This window comes from Manis pentadactyla, chromosome 11 (assembly GCF_030020395.1).
Source record: "Manis pentadactyla isolate mManPen7 chromosome 11, mManPen7.hap1, whole genome shotgun sequence".
NCBI lineage: Eukaryota > Metazoa > Chordata > Mammalia > Pholidota > Manidae > Manis > Manis pentadactyla.
Genome location: NC_080029.1, coordinates 12,497,433 through 12,517,757, shown reverse-complemented (window position 1 = coordinate 12,517,757; position 20,325 = coordinate 12,497,433). Strand labels below are relative to the sequence as shown.

Sequence of the window (20,325 nt, the reverse complement as noted above, 5' to 3'; positions counted from 1 at the left end):
CCTGCAACTCCACAAGTCTACTGATTGGGCTCTATCCTAAAGAAATAACTTGAAACACAGGGGAGAAAAAGGCTTTCCGAGCAAAAATGTTCCTCACAGGAGTATGATAAAAGTTAGAAATGAGAAATGCCAGCAGTAGAGAAATTAAGTAAATGGTAAGACATGATCTACTTAGACCAAATGAGACAATTAAAATTGTATTTGCAAAGAGTTTTTGAAAATATAAGGAAAGTGGTCACATTATAATGTCTAGATGAAAGAAGCAAGGTAAAAAATGTTAGATGCATATTAGAAAGGACTAATTGACAATTCATCAAAGTGTTAAGTCATGATTTCAAATTTCTTCTATTTATCTATTTTTAAAGAAATTTCCACATTGAGCATGCACTTTATAATCAAGTAAAAATATCTACTTTTTAAAACTTAATTTAGGATATCCACATGCAAAGAAGCAAATTTAGACCCACACCTTACACACTTCACAAAAATTGATTCAAAATGGATTATAGACTTTAAAATGCAAAATTATAAAACTTCTAGGAGATAACATAGGAGAAAATCTAGATGATCTTGGGTACAGTGATAACTTTTTAGATAAAGCACCAAAGGTACAAACCATGAAAGTAAAAAACTGGTAAGCCATGTATAACTCCAGGGGCAAACTATTCTCCCAGCCTGGGGCAAAATACTTTTGAAACCAAAATCAGTCAAAGAAGAAATAAAGTGGGAGAAACATGTTTATTGCTTACAAGCAGTCGTCCACTTCTGCTCACTCCTGTCTCTCATGACCTGGCTGCAGAACAAAAAAAAAAAGAAGGGCCCTACCCCACTTCTGTGGCCCAGATATGGCCTGCTCCCCCTTGTAATTACCTTCTGATAGGGAAAGGGACTACTTCTCTCCACCCCTTGGAAACACCTATTGATACGGAGATGCACTAAAGCCAAGTGAGAGATTCTGGAAATGTTGCAATTTTACCCACACCATATTTTATTAAAATTAAAATTTTCTGGTCTGTGGATGACACTGGCAGTATATTTAGAAGATAAGCCAAGGACGAGGAAGAGACTATTTGCAAAAGACGTATCTGAGTATCTGATAAAGGGCTGTTACCAAAATAAACTGTAGGGGAGAAAAGAAACCTCTTTTTGCTCTATCCTCCTCTCCACCTGAGGCCCTGGAAATTAAACTGACAAAAGAGGAAAAACAAATAGTTTTACTAACATGCAGGAGAAACCTCAGTGGTGAGCAACTCAAAGGGGTGGTCAGAACCTGGGGCACATAAAAAAATTTAACAAAGACAGTATATTTCTGGAGAAGTGGCAAGGCAAAGGAAGAACTCAGGCTCCAAGGAAAGGCGAACTGTGGTGATGTCAATGTAGGGGGAAACTAATGGAAGATAAGGGTTGTTTCAGTGAGGTTTGTTAAGTAGATTCTGCTCAGTGTCTGGCTGAGAAGAGTCTCTGGTGATTAAGAATCAGCCTGCCTTTCCTGGTAGAGTGAGAACAACAGAGATTTTTTTCCCTGTGTCTGCCTCTTCTCAATTACCTGAAAATAATACTTAAGCCAAAGTAGCCTATTTGGGGGTGATGTATTCTGAACCCATACAATACAAAGAACTTTCAAAATTCAATAAGTGAACAACCTGATGAAAAAAAATGGGCAAAAGATCTGAACAGATACCTCACTGAAGAAGGTACAGGGCGCTCGCTTTGGCAGCACATATACTAAAATTGGAATGATATACAGAGAAGATTAGCATGGCTGCTGCACAAGGATGACACGCAAGTTCATGAAGTGTTCAGTATTAAAACAGAGAAGAAGATACAGAGATGGCAAATAAACATATGAAAAGATGCTCCACATAGGTCACAGGTAAATGCAAATTAAAACATCAAAGAGATACCATTATACGTTTACTAGAATGGCAAAAGCCCAAAACACTAATACCACCAAATGCCTGTGAGGATGAGGAGCAACAGAAACTTCCATTCATTGCTGGTGGGAATGCAAAATGGTGCAGCCACTTTGGAAGACAGCTTGGCAGTTTCTTACAAAATAAACATTCTCTTAATGTACAGTCTGGCAATCACACTTCTTGGTATTTATCCAAGTGATTTGAAAACTTTAAATCCACATAAAAACCTAACAAGGATGTTTATAGCAGTTTTATTCATAATTGCCAAAACCTTGGAAGCAACCAAGATGTCCTTCAGTGGGTGAATGGATAAATAAACTGTAGTACATCCAGACAATGGATGGTATTCAGACTAAAAAGACAGGAGCTATCAAGCCATAAAAAGACTTGACATGAGAGAAACTTAACTGCATTTTACTAAGTGAAAGAAGCCAGTCTGAAAAAGCTATATATTGTAGGATTCCAACTATACAAAATTCTGGAAAAGATAAAACTATGGAGAGGTTAAAGAAAGCAGTGATTGCTGGGCTTAGTGGGGGAGGGAGGGGTGAATGGGCAGAGCACAGAGGATTTTCAGGGCAGTGAAACTATGATACTATAAAGTGGATTCATGTCCTTACACACTTGTCAAAACCCAGAGAATGTACAATACCAAGGTGAACCCTAATGTAAATTTTGGGTAATAATGTGTCAGTGTAGGTTCAAGTGTACCATTCTGGAGGGGAATGTGGATAGTAGGGGAGGCTGTGTGTAAGAGAGCGGGTGTAGAGAAACTCTGTACTTCTGGCTCAATTTTACTGTTCATCTAAAACTTCTCTAAAAAATAAAGTTATTGATTAAAAAAAAAAAGCTAACCTGTTTGCATCTAATGTCAATGACCAACGGCCAGGTAGCCATCTTAAGTACTGAAGCTGTCTCCCTATTTCTTTCATCCCTGGAGAAATAAATGAGCCTCTGATACCCAAGGGCTTAGGTTTGCTCTTGGGGGTAATGAAGCTCTACTGTTCTGGGAGACGGAAGCTTTTAAAGGAGGAGGGAAGGAAGTGTAGACAATGAAGGACAGGCATAAAACAGGAGTCAGTGAGTTCCTGAGGTGGAGAGGAATACCTGAGTGGGGGGAACCCTGCAAAAAGACGAATGTCATCACACTGAACCCCCTACTCATGCTAAGCTCCCCATGCAGCTTCCCCATCCCACACCACAGCAATGAAATGGCTTTAATCAAAGTTACTACAGCCTGGAATGTTGCCACATTGCCCAAAGGTCACTTCCTTGGTCTCTCAGCAGCATGCACAGTTGTCCATTCCATAATTTCCCAAACACCTGCCTCTTGGCGTACATGTTTCCCGGTTTTTCGTCTGTCTCACCGGCTGCCTCTTCTCAGCCTTCTTGGCTGGACCTCCTTGTCTGCCTGATCTGTCTTCCTGGAGTGCCCAGGTCTTTTCTTCTCTACATATACCCACCAAACCTGAACAATTGCCAAGCGCAGACCTCCCACTCGGACTTCTAAGCTATGAATTCTTCCATCCATCCGACTGCCAACTTCATATCTTCACTTGGGTTCCTGAAACTTAATACTTAATAGTCCCTCATCTTCTCAGAAAATCACAGCATCGTCCACCTAGCTGCAACCCCAAAGCCCAGGTCATTCTTGATTACTCTTGTTCACACCCCCAATGAGCAATCCCTCATCAAATCCTGTCTTCTCTCCCAAGTTCACCTGCTTCAGCCATCTTCTTCTCTCACCTGTTTTACTTCAATATCTTTCTAAGGACCTGGTAACTGCTACTCTCACTCTTTCTCAGTTTCACAGCAGAGTGAGCCTTCAAAAATATGAATTATTTTACTCACCTACATAAAACTCTCCAATGGCTTTCCCTGGAACCAAGAATAAAATTTAGATTCATGCAGCCTACGATACCTTATATGATTTGGCACTTGCCTACCACCTTGCTGACCTTTCCATCATACAACACTCTATGCACCATCCATGCCTGCCTCAAACCTGAATTTCTTCTTGCCTCATTGCATTTGCACTTGCAAGCTCCTTTGCCTGGAAATCTCCTCCCTTTACTCTTTGTTCTTTGCTCTCAGCTCTTTGTTTATCCTTCTCACTCCCTCTATCACCATATTTACTTTCTTCATAGCATATATTAGATCTAAAATTATTTTGTTTTCTGTTTACCTATTTATCACCTGTCTGTCTTTATTAGAATATCCTCTCCATGCAGATAAGGACCTCATCTATCTTACTTACAACTATATTTCCAGTCCTAGAATAATACTTGCCATATGATAGGCACCCAATAAATATGCATTGAATTAATGAATACCTTTGCTAAAAATTTTGAAACATTATGTAAATATTGGCAGTGCTTTCCTTCTGGGCAATTTAGTATGAATATTAACATTAAGTTATCACTTTTAGGATTTTGTGAAGATTCTTAAGAACAATCGACCTTGTAATGAAATGAGAGAAGTTTCCTCTCAATACTTGAGCATTTGTGAAATGACCACACTTCTCCTGTTATCAAGCAGATAGAGTTTTTTAAATCTGTGTGTATTTAATCAATTCCCACTGTGGAAAGGATGTTGATTCACTAACCAGCATCTCATGGCAGGTGGTACCTAAACCTGCTGTTGCGATTCAACAAGGTTTTTGGCCACTATGACCCAGAATCCTTGCTATTAGTTTCTGATTCTTATTTCTCAAACTCTCTTTTGAGACCCAAAGCTACCATTTGCCATTTCTACACGGACTGATCCATCACCAAGAGTCTACCTCTGGTACTTGTCTTCTTAAGCACAAGATGGGAACCTCAGATCCAATCCAGAGATAAGATGTTAGCTGGATGCAGCAAACAGAAGACAAGCACGGGTGGGTTTTACAGGGCAACGAGCCAGGCACTGGGGCAAAGTCATGGAAACCGCTCTGGCTCCATTGTGCTGTTGTGTTTATTTCCCAAATCTCTCTCAAATCCATCCGTTTGTCTCCATTTCTACTATTAAAACCTTTGACTGAAACACCAAAATATTTGGCCTGCAAAAGCGTTCTAATTTATTGAAGTGCATTTGTAATTGTTAGCCTCTAATTCATTGTCTACATCACAGCCAGAGTAGTATTCTAAAAGAAAGCCTTCTCATTTAAGATAGACAAGTTTATGAGTTTAAAGAAGGCTATAGGAATGGTGTGCTGTGCATTCCTCCTCTCATCCCCATGCCACTCTACATGGAGGAGGAGAAAGTGCTTCTCTTCACAGTAAGCCAAGAACGGCTTCAAGGGAGCCACTTTACCAGTTGAAACATGTCTTCAGAGATCTGAGTGACATAGGGACCCATCCTGAGAAATATAAAGAGTGGAGGCAGATCAGACACCTAGAGGTCATGGTTACATAGGCAGTGGGACAGGGATAAAAATATCAATTATTTTAGACCTTAAGTTAATACACATGTAGAAGTCTTGTTTAACACTAAAAAACAAGGAAAAAAACTCCAACCAGAATACAAAAGTCCCAAACCAGTGAAAGAAAAAGAAAAAATGAATGAGGAGAAAAAAGAACCTCAAAATAAGGCAAAGCAAGAAGAGAGATAAAAAAGGAAACACCGAAAACATAGGACAAATAGAAAGTACCAAAGAAGATGGGAGAATGAATTCAAATATATTAATAAAAAACATTAAATGTGATAGGACTAAACTCTCCAATTAAAAGACAGAAATTGTTAGATTGGCTAAAAACACAAAATCCATATGTGGCATTTATGAGGGAAACACAGGCAGGCAGAAGTAAAAGGATTGAAATAATATATCAGGCAAATATTACCCAAAGAAGGCTAGAACAACTATATAGATAAGAGAGCTACCCCCAAAACTCCAAACACTATAACTCAACAACAAACAATGGTCTGATTTGAAAAATGGGCCAACGACTTGAATAGACATTTCTCTTAAGAAGATATAAAATGGCCAATAAGTACATGAAAAGATGCTGAACATCACTAACACTTAGGGAAAAGTGGAACTCAAAACCATAATGAGATGTCACCTTACCTCCATTAGGATGGCTATAATAAAAAAAATTAAACAGAAAATAATAAGAGTTGACCAGCATGTGGAGAAACTGGAACCCACGTGCACTTTTGGTGGGAATGTAAAATGGTGCAGCTGCTGTGTAAACAGGTACGGAGGTTCCTCCAAATATTAAACATAGAATTACCATATTACCCAGCAATTCTGGATATATACCCAAAGAATTAAAAGCAGGAACTCTAAAGGATATTTGTATATCTGTGTTCAAAGCAGCATTATTCACAATAGCCAAAAGATGGAGGCAAACCAAATATCCATCAACAGAAGAATGGATAAGTGAAATGCAGTATATTCATCTACATGTAAAAGTATGTGTGTAGCACATACAATAGAATATTACTCAGCCTTAAAAAGGAAGGGAATCCTTTCATGTGCTACAACATAGATGAACCTTGAGGACATTATGTTAAGTGAAATAAGTCATTCGCAAAAGGACAGATATATTCCACTTATGTGAGGCACCTAGAGCAATCAAATTCATAGAGACAGAAGTTTGCCGGGGCTAGGGAACAGGGAGGTAGTGTGAATGGGCACAAAGTTTCAGTTAGAGAAGATGAGAAAATTCTGGAGATGGGTGGTTGGTGATGGCTGCACAATAATGCAAACATACTTAACTGTACACTTAAAAATGGTTAAAATGGTAAGTTTTATGTATAGTTTACTACAACAAAAAATAAATGAATGCAAAAAAAGCTAAAAATAGTCACCAAACACTGTGTAACTAATCAGGAAGATGAGAAATTCTAAACTTAAGTAATAAGACCCTGAGAAGAATCTCAAAATACATAAGGCAAAATTGACAAATCTAGTGTCACACAAGGAAATCTTAACACAACTCTCAGTAACTGGTAATCAGGAAGAAAAAAAACCAGTAAAGATACAGATTACTGTACAATCACTAGCAACAAGATCAGTCTAACAAATAAATCTTTACATGGCACTCAGCAATAGGAGATTATGTTCTCTATAAGCACATCTTTATAAAACATTGAGCATAATAAATGGACCAGTCCTAGGCTATAAAGAAAGTTTTAACTAATTTAAAAAAATCAAATGTTCAAGAAAATAGAAAATTCCAATCTTAAACAAAACTGTTCCAGAAAATAAAAATTTCACTTATGACATTGTTATAATCTTGTTGATAAAATCATACAAGGACCATATGAAAAAGAGAAAATTACAGACAAATCTCATTCATGAAAATATATTTTAAAATCCTAAATATTAGCAAACTGAATTCAGAAATGTATGGAAATAGATCATACACAATGACCAAAATAGGTTTATTACAAGACTTCATGGGTGGTTCAACATTAAATCCATAATATAATTCACAACATTAAATTAAAAGTTAAAGGGAAAAATTGTATACATAAGCTCAATAGATGTAGAAGAAATACTTAATTTAAAACCCAAAGCTAAAAACCTTTTAAACTAAAAAGAGAGATAATTTCTTTTTAATGAAAAAGGGTTTTCAAAAAAGCTATGGGAAGGATAATATGTGATGCTGAATGTTTACAATATTCTTTTAAAAGAACAAGGAGCTAGAGGGTGTTATGCTCAGTGAAATAAGCCAGGCAGAGAAAGACAAGTACCAAATGATTTCACTCATCTGTGGAGTATAAGAACAAAGCAAAAACTGAAGGAGCAAAACTGCAGCAGACTCACAGAACCCAAGAATGGACTAACAGTTACCAAAGGGAAAGGGACTGGGGAGGGTAGGTGGGAAGGGAGGGATAAGGGGAAAAAGGGGTATTATGATTAGCGCACATAATGCAGGGGGGCACAGGGAAGGCAGTCTAGCACAGAGAAGACAAGCAGTGACTCTACAGCATCTTACTATGCTGATGGACAGTGACTGTAATGCAGTATGTGGGGGGGACTTGATAATAGGGGGAATGTAATAACCACAATGTTGCACATGTGAAACCTGAGCATAAGATTATATATCAATGATTCCTTAGTTAAAAAAAAAAAAAGAACAAGGAAAAAAAAGAACTAGGAAGCCCACTGCTATGGTCTGAATGTGAATGTGTGTGTTCCCCCAAAATTCGTGTCTTGAAAACTAATGCCCGAAGTGATGGTGTCAGGAGGTGAGGCTTTCAGGAGGTGATTTAGGTCATGAGGGTGGAGCTCTCACAAATGCCCCTATAAAAGAGGCTCCAGAGAGACCCCTTGTCCCCTCCCACCATGTGAGGACACAGCAAGAAGTTGGCAGTCTGCAGCCCAGAAGTGGGCCTTCACCAGAAGCTCACCATGCTGGCACCCTGGTCTTGGGCTTCTCATCCCAGAACTGTGAGAAAGACATTTCTGTTGTTTATAAGCCACTCAATCTATGGTATTTTATCATAACAGCCCAGATGGACTAAGACACTCACTCTCTTCCTCTCTGTGTAACAAAGTCCCAGACACTGTAACAGGAAAAGGTATAACAGGCTGAGAAGGTTTGCTGAACATGTTAAGGAAGAAACAAAATTATCTGATTAGAAAAATACTACTACTCAGAAAATCCAAAGAATATACAGAAACAGTACTGGAATTCTTAGAAGAATTTAGCAAATTTGAGAAACTTAAGATTGCTATAAAAAGTCAATTACAAGACTTCTGATTTTGCTTTAGATGCAGAAAGATGCAACCCAACAAGAGAAAACAACAAAACAGATTTAAAAAAGCACAAAGTCATCACTTTCTTTAAGTTCATCAGAGAACTAAGGTCATAAGATCAACAACCAACCTGGACCCAGGAGAAAAAGCCATCCCAAGGGGAGTGTCACCCCAGAACGGTCCCTCCATGGAAGAGGTGGACACACACAAGCAAGAATTAGCTAAAGTCAAACAAACAAAAAACCTGTGAAGGCCTAGTATGTGCTGGCAGAGTCTAGAACTGATGAGGCACCTTTCAAAGGAGAGTCTGCACTCACCTGCAAGCTCCTTCCGGTGGGCTTCCCAGGAGGCTCATGAGAAAGATTAGGGCAGGTCAACAGGCCAGAGAGACCCCTGCTGGTGATGCAGGCAGCCCAGAGGATGGGGGAAACAGACATGAAGCATCCCCCACTTCCCTGAACCTTCCTTCACAGGAAGCAAAAGCCTTAAGCCACGGGAGAGTCGACATGAAACGCTCTTGCACACAGGCCTCAAAAGAGGTGATGGGCAGGGATGAGGTAGGAGGGGGGCTGCTGGGGAGGGGTGCCTCATGGGTGCTCCTCCCTCTCTCACCTTTCTCCCCTCCATAGCAAAAGCTGTAAGTTACTGGGAGAGAGGAAGCAAACCCACTGCACAGGGCACAGGCAAAGCCACGTGACAGGTGAGGGACGGATAAAATAATAACCCTGTGGATATAATACAAATAAATATAAATATAAATATATTTAAATATAAATGAAATATAAATAAAATACATAAAATAATAACCTTATGGAGTGTGAGGAGGCTGTCTTGGGCCTAAACATTCTAAGAGAACAAAGTACAGTTATCTCCTGTGGGAAGAGCCAGACATTTCCACCCAAGATCTCACTGTAGATATAAGGCAGAATTTGGCCACAAATTCAGCCTGTTAATTTCTATTAACAGGTTGCTGTGGGTTCTTTTCCTTAATGGAACTTAACAAGTGAAGTCATTACACTTAAGTGCAAGAGCAAAGGCTAAGGAAAACCAGGATGGGTGCTATTCCCACGTGTTACATGGAGAAACTTAGTCAGTGTGACACAGGGAAGACAAATACAGCAATGAGATAAACCTGCACAGACGAGTATGTATATGAAATCATGATCTATCACAGGGGTGACACAGCAGATCACTGGGGAAAGGAGACACATGGGTGGACCATTTGTTATTATATTTAAAAAAAGAAAGAAAGAAAGAAAGAAATCAGATTCCCACTCCAGATTACATATAACATAAATCCTAGAGAAATTAAAAACTTAAAAATGAAAAGCAAAAGTTTAAAACTATTACAAGAAAACACAGACAAGCTAAATAAATTGTGACATATTCATGTGAGTGAATTACAGATACATACATCAATATCCAGTAACTTAAAAAGCATCATGTATGAAAAAGGCAAGTTGCAGAAGGTAGACACAGCTAAACAATATATTTGGCAAAACTAAACAATATATTTGATACATATGTATGTGTTATAGCTACAAAGAAAACATTTTTTAATGTTCTCACAAAATTCAAGACAATGCTTACTTCTGGGGACTGGCACAGAGATGGGGATAAGAGAGAAGCAGGATAGAAGATAAGCTACCCAGAAGGACTTCAGGGAGGGTGAAGAGACCCAACTGAGCAGAGGACTCCAGAGGACTAGAGGTGACAGGGGCAGCTGTCAGTTGCAGGAGTGGCCTTGCTCCCCCCAGAGGACTCTGGGCTCTCCAGCAGGGACTTCTGGGCCCTCTAACACCTTCTCTCGACCACATCTGGAAGGGCTAGAAGCCATAAGATTGAGGGAGGGGGACATGAGCCAGAAAATAATGAGAAATACTGCCCCTCCCCAAGCTCACCGGTCTGGGTCAGGCCCAAACAGGGGGTGGGAAACTGGATTTAAACTGGGTGAGAGTTTGACTTTTTCTAGAACACTGGACAGGAATGGAGGCATGTGATTTAGATGTTTTTAAGCCAAGAAAATATTTGTTTTCACTTGCCTGATACCTTCATCTAGAAAGGAAGTAAGTCCATAGAGGAGATTTGAAGAGAAAGTAGGAGGATAAATAAATTGGTCTCTCCAGCTTATTCAGGAAACAAATTACACGGAATTAGAAGACTTCCATGTTTCCACCTTTCTTGGAATAACATCCAAATTCCTTACTGGGACTGAAAAGGCCCTACCTGACCTTGCTCCGCCCTCCTGAATGACTTGTCCCCTTTGTTCAGGACACTGGAGTCACTCTGGTTTGCTTTTGGTTTCTCAAACACACATCCTGCTCCTTTTGGCCTGGGGGCCTTCTCCATGTGGCTCTTTCAGTCTGGAATCTTACCCCTGCCCCTTCATCCTCTTACTTCCCAGCTCATCGTAGCATCACTACCTCTGAGAAACCTCCTGAGATCCTCCAAACAAGGGCTCAGCCCCCAGGAAAACACTGTCAGTGCTCTATGCTCCTCTGTTGCAGACTTAATGTCAACTGTAATTACATAACAGTCTACTTCCTGTGCTGGAATACAAGTTCAAGGAGTGCAGGGGCCTGGATGTCTTCTTTGCCTTCTATCACAACCCCTCCCATAGTGCCTTGCATGTAGTGAGTGCTAAGTAGTTGTTTGTGGGGGTGATCAGTGAAGGCTCACCCTGCTTCACCCCCTGACTACCTCAGTATCTGCTTTGGCCTATTGCCGACCTCTTCAGGCTCCCAGATCTTTGACCTGCCTGGTTGAAGTCCCACTCGCCCCCAGTTCTCTCACCCTGCCTCTCTGCTCTGGGGATCCTACTCCCTAGTTTCTGTGAAAGTTGAGTCATTGGATCCGAGCACAGAATGTACTGTTCTGGTTTTCAAATATCCTGATTCTTAAGAGAGCTATGCTTTTAAAAATAATTAGGATAAAATAAATTAATATCAACATTGATATGATATTAAGCACATGTTTATCTTTAAAAAAGCAATTTCTGTATTTTCTACAAGGACATACACACCTGTAGAAATATGAACCGGCTGACTTGGAATGTCACAAATACAAAAGCCATCGAAAACAAAAAATAGCTCTAGAGATCACAGATACTTCTCTTACAGACAGAAACATCTATAGCCCTCATATTAAAACAAAAACAAAAACAAAAACACTACCTCCAGTGTTTGTTATGTTTTGTCTGACACCAGTCTTCATCTCCACCTCCGAGTCAGCTGCCCCGCAGTGCATGGAGGTGTTGGCTATGGGGCAAGATAGGTACTGACAGCCTGATACATTTATAATAAACAGGCTCCAGCCTGGAATAGGGCCATCACACTCGAGACAGCGTGAGTTTCTGGTAATCTGAAATTGTTCCTCTTCTGGTTGTTAGATTTGGGGAGTTGTACAAATCACAGTGTATTTCAAGGAGAGTTTTTAGGCCATTGTAGGTAGCTTTAAGGATCACAGGCTCTTGCTGATAACTTAGAAGCAAGCATTCCTGAGAATTCTGCATACCCTGCCATGCACTATTTCATGCAAGATGGCCTTCTCTATGTCAGATGTGTTTGTCTTTAGGACATAAAAAATTGCCATGTGTGAACACTGTGGATAAGCAGTATCCAGTAAAGCCCTGAGCGTTCTGATACTCAAGATGACAAACACACATTTCTAGAGCATGCCCGTGTTTCTAAACTTGGGGCATCATTCAAGGTCCCCTGGTGATTATAAATCTCTTTGGCCTTGCAAAGTGTCAAAGACTTACATTATTTGACCAAGAAAATTACTCAAAAAAGAAGACTCAAACTTTAGAATTCAGAAACTGGTGCACAATCTAAATACATGTGAAGCAAATCAGTAAGTACCTGGAGTGTATCACTTGTCCGAAGTGCATGTTGTTGAATTTCTTGGTGGATACACTTTCCTCAGGCTCACTCTTGGGTACATATGCATAAAAGATAATTTCATTAAGGGTAATAAACTGTGGAGCAAGTGCAGTCTCGAAGCCCATATCAGGAGCCTGGAATAGGAAAAAAAGAAAACATTGTGCTTATACTATTTCACCCTTCAGTTATGACAAAATGCAAAAAACATGTTTGTTTCCAGTTTACGTTAAAATAATACTGTTTTGTTTATCAAGAGGAGTAATATTTCAACATGCTCTATTTGAATATCCATGTGTGCGCAAGGGAAAATGCATAGTCTGTTGAAGAGGAAAAGATATTCTGAGGAGTAAGATTCAGTTTAAGATTCCTGCGCCCTTTCTAGCAGGTTGGAATCGAGTGTCTTCTGTGGTGTACTGTGTGCGTGTGAGGAGTCTGGAGGTGCCGATTTTAGAACTCTGTTCTTACTCGGCATTTACTTAAGAAAGGGGTCTGTGAAGTGCCGCTCCTCACTGGGAAGCTTGTTCCCAGGGTCACACCAGTGGCGGCACACGGCTACTGCCTGAGTCCCCAGCGCTGGAGGCATGTGCCTTTCTCACGTCCTCTGGTCCATAAGGCTTTCCCTTGGAGCCAGATTTCTGGCCTGTGTGTCTTCTCTTCAGCACACCCTTCAGGTCCTGAGCCTGCCCAGCTTGGGGAGCCTCTGGGGGTGAGACGAGAAGCGGGGTCAGCCCTAAAATGGGCATTGGGGTTGGCCTTGTTGCTATGACACGAGGCGTGGGGGGCAGACTGCAGATTCCTGGCACAGCCATCCAACAGAGCGTCCAAGGCCCATTTCTGCCATGCCTTTTCCCCTAGTCTCTTGAATTTGGGAACCCTCTGAGAAGGGAAGAGAGTGGGAAACAGGTTCCAGAAGAATAAATGCAGGACTGAACAGACGGCTCAAGGATCTGGAAAGGCTGAAAAGGCTTTGGGATTCTGCACAACAGCCGTGCCTGGGGGCGGCAAGGAGAGCCCAGGGAAAGTGCGTGTGCGTCCAACAAAAGCCACCACGGGGACTGAGCACACAGGCCTGGAACATGTTGCCTCAACAGACACATGAGTCCAGCAACTGACCAGTGTTGGGTGCGGTTTGGGATAAGTTATCTAGCCTGCTATGCCTTACTTTTTTCATCAGTATAAGGAGGATAAGTAATCAGTATAAAGATTAAGAGTCACAGCAGTGCCTGGCACATAGAGCTGAAGAATGCGGAGTGATGATTTTTACCCAAGAGATGCATGCGAAGTTCACTCTGCAAACGGAGGTGATAACATTGGGTGTGAGCTTCTTGAAATCATCCTGAGTATGAAAACCCCCACGGGCTTTTGATTTAATAAAATTTAAACTTTCACAGAAGAGAAGTAAGACATTGAAGTTAGTGAAAATTGATGCAACTGCGTTTTTGGTTAGTTCTACCCTCCTGCAGACATCACTGGACCCGTATCGACATGGAGCCCACGCAACAGACTGCAAGCACGCACGGAGTCGTGAGGCAGCATCTTACTGTCCCAAGAAAGCCCCACCTCACTCTCTGCGAATACCTCAGGTGGGGGAAGCTAAAACGCCAGCTCTCAACCACAGTCTTGTCCGGGTAATTTGGAAAGATCTATTAAAACCAGAATCATCCTTTATTCTATTTCCTTTAGGTCAAAGGGCAGGTGTTATTAAACCCTAGCCAAAATACCTGTTGATTCTTTGCTGATATATTGATGAGAGTTCCTTTTCATGACTGTGTGCCCAGGGGTGAGTTCTATACCTTCACACTTGGCACACTGTACGTTAAAATTATTTGAAAAATCTGTTATGTAGCATCATCTGTGGAGAAGGAAACAACTCCTTCCCATGTTAGCATTAGGAAAGGAAGAAATGAGCGGCAGGGTTAATATGAGAGAAGAAACGTGAACCAGTGGGAAAAAGAGCTTGTGCTTCAATGTCAGCTTTGGGAGGAAGAAAACCAAAAATACCATAAACCTGAATTGGAAGTAATGGATAGCTTAGACTATCTGGTGGAGTTTTGCAGTGAAGATACTTGTATGAAGATTTCCTGGATGAAATTAAACCTATATAACCCTGTGTGCTACTTGGAAGAAAGTTTTGGAGATGTTCTCTGGTACATGGAGATCTTTCCTTTAGTAAATAGAGCAAAGTACATCGATAAGAGTTTGTCCCAAGGAAAATACTTCCCCATTTTCCCATTACTCTGTGTTTAGAATGTGGCATCTATTCTTAAAACAAGGCAAACGGTTTCAATGCAAAATATCACTGACCTTTCCAAAAATACCTTTAGAATTTCCAAAGTTTTCAGGTGACCCACCAGCTTCAAAATGATCTGGAGTCAGTTTATGGATAAATCCCATGTGGTCATAGTATAAGGTAAAAATTTTATCAGAAATAGATCCAATTTTACTGTATCTTCCTAATCCTATTAGGAAAGAAAAAGAAGTCTCTTGATATTGGTATACTATAACCAGAAAACTTTCAGTGCTGTATACCTTGTGAAAACTCCTTCATGTATAATAAGGGGTAGGAATAGGGATCGGGGCTCCAGAGTTCATCAAATACATGTTAGTCTTTGTTAATCTTGCAAAGTCTTTTCCAGGCTCCGTATTATAACAGAACCTACTTGCTGAAGTTGGTGAAGGAGAGTGAGAGGGTGTTTAAGAGCTCTGGGGGAAAGAGGTTGCTCCCCCTGCTGGTGGTTTCTCTTCCTAATTCCAGGAAATCAGATTCCTGGACAGGCAGAAGGCAGTGAGAAACTAACCCTCAGGGAGGCAAGGGGATTTGTCGGCAGAGACCACTGGGTCACTAGCTATCCTAGGATTAATGTGTGGAACCATTTGGTGTCACATGTGTCTCTTATGCCTTAGGGCAATATGTTGAGAGGTAGCTTTCAATTAACACACTGATCCAGACAAAGAGAGCACCACCTCCCCTGGCTGAAGTCAGAGTGAATGCTCAGGTCCCAGGATGAGAAAGCTGGTTTCCACGTCCTCTCCCCAATTCCCACCAGCTCCACCAGCCTCTCCTGGTCCATTCTTTTGTCTCTGGCCCTAAATGTTGAGTGCTCCAGAACTCAGCTCTTAGATCCCTTCTCTCACTGTCTCTGGGGGTCTCATCTAGTTTTAGGATTTAAAATCCATCTTTGTGGGGATGATTCCCAAATTTAAACCTCCCATCTTACTCTCTTCCCTGAACTCCAGACTTACATACCTAACTGCCTAATGAGCACTCCAGATTCCTGAAAGTTAGGCATTTCAAACCAAACTCATTCCAAATTGAGCTCCCACCCCTCAGGCAACTTAGCTTTCCTCCTTCCAACAACTGCAGGCAACAGCTTTACTCTTTTTTTTATTAGTTTTATTTTGGTATCATTAATCTACAATTACATGAAGGACATTATGTTTACTAGGCTCCCCCCTTCACTAAGTCCCCCCCACATACCCGTTCACAGTCACTGTCCATCAACAGCTTTACTCTTAATGCTCAGTCCAAAACCTTGGTCTCTTCCTCTCACACCCCATATTGAATCCATCAGCACATTCTACTGACTCTAGTCTCAAAAAATATGCAGACCCTAACCACTTCTCACTACCTTCACCACTATCCCCCCGTACAGGCCAATATGATGCATATAAAGGAAGAATTTTATTGTGGGGAATTAGCTCACACAGTTATGGAGGCTGAGAAGTCCTGTGATCTGCTGTCGAGAGGCTAGAGAACCAAAGGCCTGAGAACAAGGGGAGCTAATGGTATAACTCTCAGTCAGAGTCCAACGGTGTGAGGACTGGAGGGTCACTGGTTTAAGTCCTAGTCCAAGAGCAAAAGACTAGTGAGCCAGCTCAAGCAAGCAGGCAGGAAGCAAAAGGGGGGTGAATTCCTCCTTCCTTCACCTTTTTGTTCTGCTGAGGCCCTAAACTGATTGGATGAGGCCCACCCACATTGGGGAAGGCAGTCTAGGAGTCCAGTGATTCAAATGCTAATCATATCCAGACACACCGTCACAGACACATTCAGAAATATTATTTAGTCTGGGCCCTACCTGGCCCAGTCATGTTGACACATAAAATTAACCTGTACAACTTCTAAGGTTCAATATGTCATATTTCATCTGTAAACATAAGAAATAGTTTTTTCACATTTTAACATCTTGGAAACTGAGATGTTTTATAATTGGTTTGTCTTATGCTGTCCACTAGGTGGCACTCACGCCATAGCAGTCAATTGTCAACACATGGATGTCCCATATCTCAGCTCATTATATTGTCCATCATTTTAATTGAGTTTCTCAATCACTGGTGTAATACACGTTGAGTTGTATTGCTACTTTAAATGCCGTAAAAATATTACATTATAACTTGGCACTGAAACAAAGTTACTGTGTGTACAAGTGAGGAAAACAAGCAAGATATATATTTATAGACAGAGCAAATGTCACTAGAAGAATTACTACAAATCCACATTTTCTTGTAGAATCGCCACCAAGTATCTTATAGGACCTAAGAAAAGAAGAAACCCACAAGTATATGAAATTGCATTATGTTTTACTAGAGAGATACCCTCAAAATAATTGTCTCACACACTAAGCACGCAACTGTAGGCAGAAGAAATGTCAGAGTAATCCTTGTATTACAGTACTGTTAGAGTACTGTATTAAGTTTGATTGGAAGAGGTTTTCTTTGTGTTCATGGAACAAAGTGCATCTTACAATCAAGGAATCTCAGATTTGATGAAATACAGTTTTTACTGATTTTTCTGTTGGCTTTGCATATGAATAACTAGAGGAGTTGGCTCCAAATTCTTAGGTAATATTATTTCTCTCTAATGGTTCTGCAGAAGAATTTGTGCTATTTATTGCTGTGGCAGAAAAATTGAAGGGTGAAACTGATTTTCTGTGCCTTTAAAATTGATTTACATTTTCTATTTCAAACAACTAAGAAGTGTTTTTGCTTTTAGTTTAAAAAAATTAATGTCGTATTACCAATTTTTGTTTCCTTTAATGTTCCAACTTTGAGGGTTCATTCATCCATCCATTCATTCACATCAGAGGGAATGTGCCAGGAGTTGTAGACAGATAAACAGAGCCACCACCTCTGTTCATTACTGTAAATTCCTACAAGTTGCTGTTTCTCAATCTTTAGCCTTTATATTTGTCATTTTAGATTCTTTCCATATATTTATCTATTCATTCTACATGTGGGCATGTTTCTATAATTTATATCTGTAATTTATAATAGTTTATGTTGCCTATTGGATTTCGTTTTCTTAGGTAGTATTTTTACTATTTTGACTTCTGTTTCACAACATGTACTGTATATCCTCTACTTTCCATTCTTCCAGACCCATTCTCAGACCTTCTCTTCCCTGTCTGGTTCACTGTAAGGCTGACCCCTATGAATTGCAATACTGTTTCCAGATACCTTCTGATTGGGTTTGGCCAAAGAAAGACACTAGCAGGAGATAAGAACAAAAGGAGAGAGAGAAGTTAAAGTTTTTACCTTCTTTTTTCCTACATTAATGATGTAGTTCTGGCAGTGGTTGTAAGCCTCCTAGATGATATCTCATACAGGATAAACTTTCCTCCATTCCAGCTTTCACTGGGCTTGGCTAATGTTATCTACCTATCCACCCATCCACCCACCCATCCATCCATCCATTATCTATTTATTTACATTACCCCTTTAATCAAAGGGACCTTCTTCCATTGTTAGTCTCTGCATATTTTATTATCATTGTTGGTTCCTTTAATTCTGTCCACTGCTCTGCAAATAGGCCCCTTATAAAGGCACTTCAAGTGAAACTCGAGTAGAATTACGTTTCCTGCCAGGACCATAACTATACAGTATTTTTACTAGAAACATCCTTAGAAAACAGAATATCAAAGGTGAGATTCTGGGAGCTGCACAGAAGACCTCTTATGTCTGGTAGATACTGTGATACTGGCAACCCAAAGTGAGCATGAGTATCACAAGTGCTCAAATCATTACTGGTAGTGGCATGAGATGGAGGGTCTCTGGAGGGCAAGAGTTGAGGTGATTAAATGGGGTGACTGTACTTGATTACAGTAACAATCACAGATCTTATAAAAATTATGAGGTGGTACAGCCTTTATGGATAATTGGAGAGCTTACACACAAAAAAGTTTGACTTCGAACTCCACCACCTTCATTTTTCTCATTCTTCCTTTTTGGGAGCTAGGCCTTAAAGACTAATATCTTTAGGCTATCATAAAAAAACATAAGAGATAACAAGTGTTGGTAAGGATGTGGATAAAAGAGAACCAGACAATAACAAGTGCTAACAAGGATGTGGAGAAACTATCCTGGTGGTGGAAATGTAAAATGGTACAGTCAACATGAAAAACAGAATTGCAGTTCCTTTAAGAGAATATTTATTATTCTATTAAAAATATAAGACTCCACCCAAAGATGGCGGCATGAGTAGGGTGGTGGAAATCTCCCAAAACCATATATATTTTGAAAATTCAGCAAATACAACTATTCCTAAAAGAGCGACCAGAAGATACAGTACACCAGTCAGGCTACATCTGTGAGAACCCAACATCTCACGGAAAAGGGACCTCACCCAGTGGGACACAAGCACTCCACCCACCCCAACTCACCGGCAGAAGGAAAAGAATCAGAGTAGGGAGGGAGTGGAAGCACAGGACTGCTAAATGACCAGCCCTAGTAATCTGCCCCAGGAGCACAGACACACACTGCATGGTACGCTGGATATTAGAGGAGTGGCAAAGCAAAATCCGAGACTAAGATTACGAACAGGTTCTCACAGCTGGCTGCCATGGGACAAAAGAAAAGGAGGCACTTTAAAAGTCTTAAAGGGACAAGGGTTTAACAGGCAGACAAAATCGTCCTGGCATACTCAGCTCAGCAGGCTGGGAACTTTAAGGAATTTTAGTCATCCCATCCCCCTGGGTAGCAACACAGCTCTGAGGCCCATCATGGCAATAGACAGTGTGCTGCTCTTCTTCCCTGCAAGCACCTGCAAGCAAACCAACTGTTCCCACCATTGCTGCAGACCAGTCAGAGAGCAGCCCCACCTACAGCAACCATGCAGCTTAACACAGAGGCTTCTTCCTGCACACGGCTAACTGGCCCAGACCCAGAGGCTGCTCCCTGCACGTGGTTGCCCAGCACAGAAAGTGGACACAGGCATAGAGTCCGGGAGGCAGGAAGGGGCTTTGTTCTCATGGAAGAACATGTGACACTTGCCTGTAACCCCTGCCAATGCCCTAGGCCATCCCCAGGGCCGCCCTGCCCATGGCAGCTTAGGAGATTAACCTAGAGGCTGCTCCCTGCGTGCGGTTGACCAGCACAGACAGAGGAGATGGGCTCAGAGTCTGGGCTTTTTTCTTGCAGCAGAACACATGCTGCTCACCTGTAGACCCCGCCAGTGCCCTAGGCCATCCTGAGGAATGCCCCACCGATGGCAGCATAGGGGATTCACCTACAGGCTGCTCCCTGTGCATGGTTAACTGGCACAAACACCAAAGACAGGCAAGGTGACCGGCAAGCAGGAAGGGACTTTGTTCTCCCTGTTGACACATGTGACACTTGCCAGTGAACAGTCCTATCACCATGAAAAGGCAGAACCTTGTTCAGTCCAAAATCCCTCAAACATGAGAAAGAGAGCTTGGTGAGACTGAAATCACCAATGTTCCTGAAAAAGAATTCAAAATAAAAATCATATGTATGATGTAGCTACAGAGAAACATTCAAGATCTAAGGGATGAATTCAGGAGGGACATAACAGAAATGAAACAAACAATGGAAGGATTTAAGA

The 20,325-nt window shown here is 41.0% G+C and overlaps 1 protein-coding gene and 1 non-coding gene across 2 annotated transcripts in view; one reads left to right on the top strand and one right to left on the bottom strand.

The window, feature by feature from the left end:
• The window catches only part of CATSPERB (cation channel sperm associated auxiliary subunit beta), a 114,168-nt gene that overhangs the window by 28,003 nt on the left and 65,840 nt on the right, over positions 1–20,325 (bottom strand). Inside the window, 2 exon segments of the mRNA XM_036882176.2 lie at positions 12,468–12,622; positions 14,793–14,947. Coding sequence (XP_036738071.2) covers positions 12,468–12,622; positions 14,793–14,947 — 310 coding nt within the window.
• LOC118910985 (U6 spliceosomal RNA) lies at positions 1,702–1,810 on the top strand. The gene has a single exon (XR_005024295.2). It is a non-coding gene; the product is annotated as a U6 spliceosomal RNA (small nuclear RNA).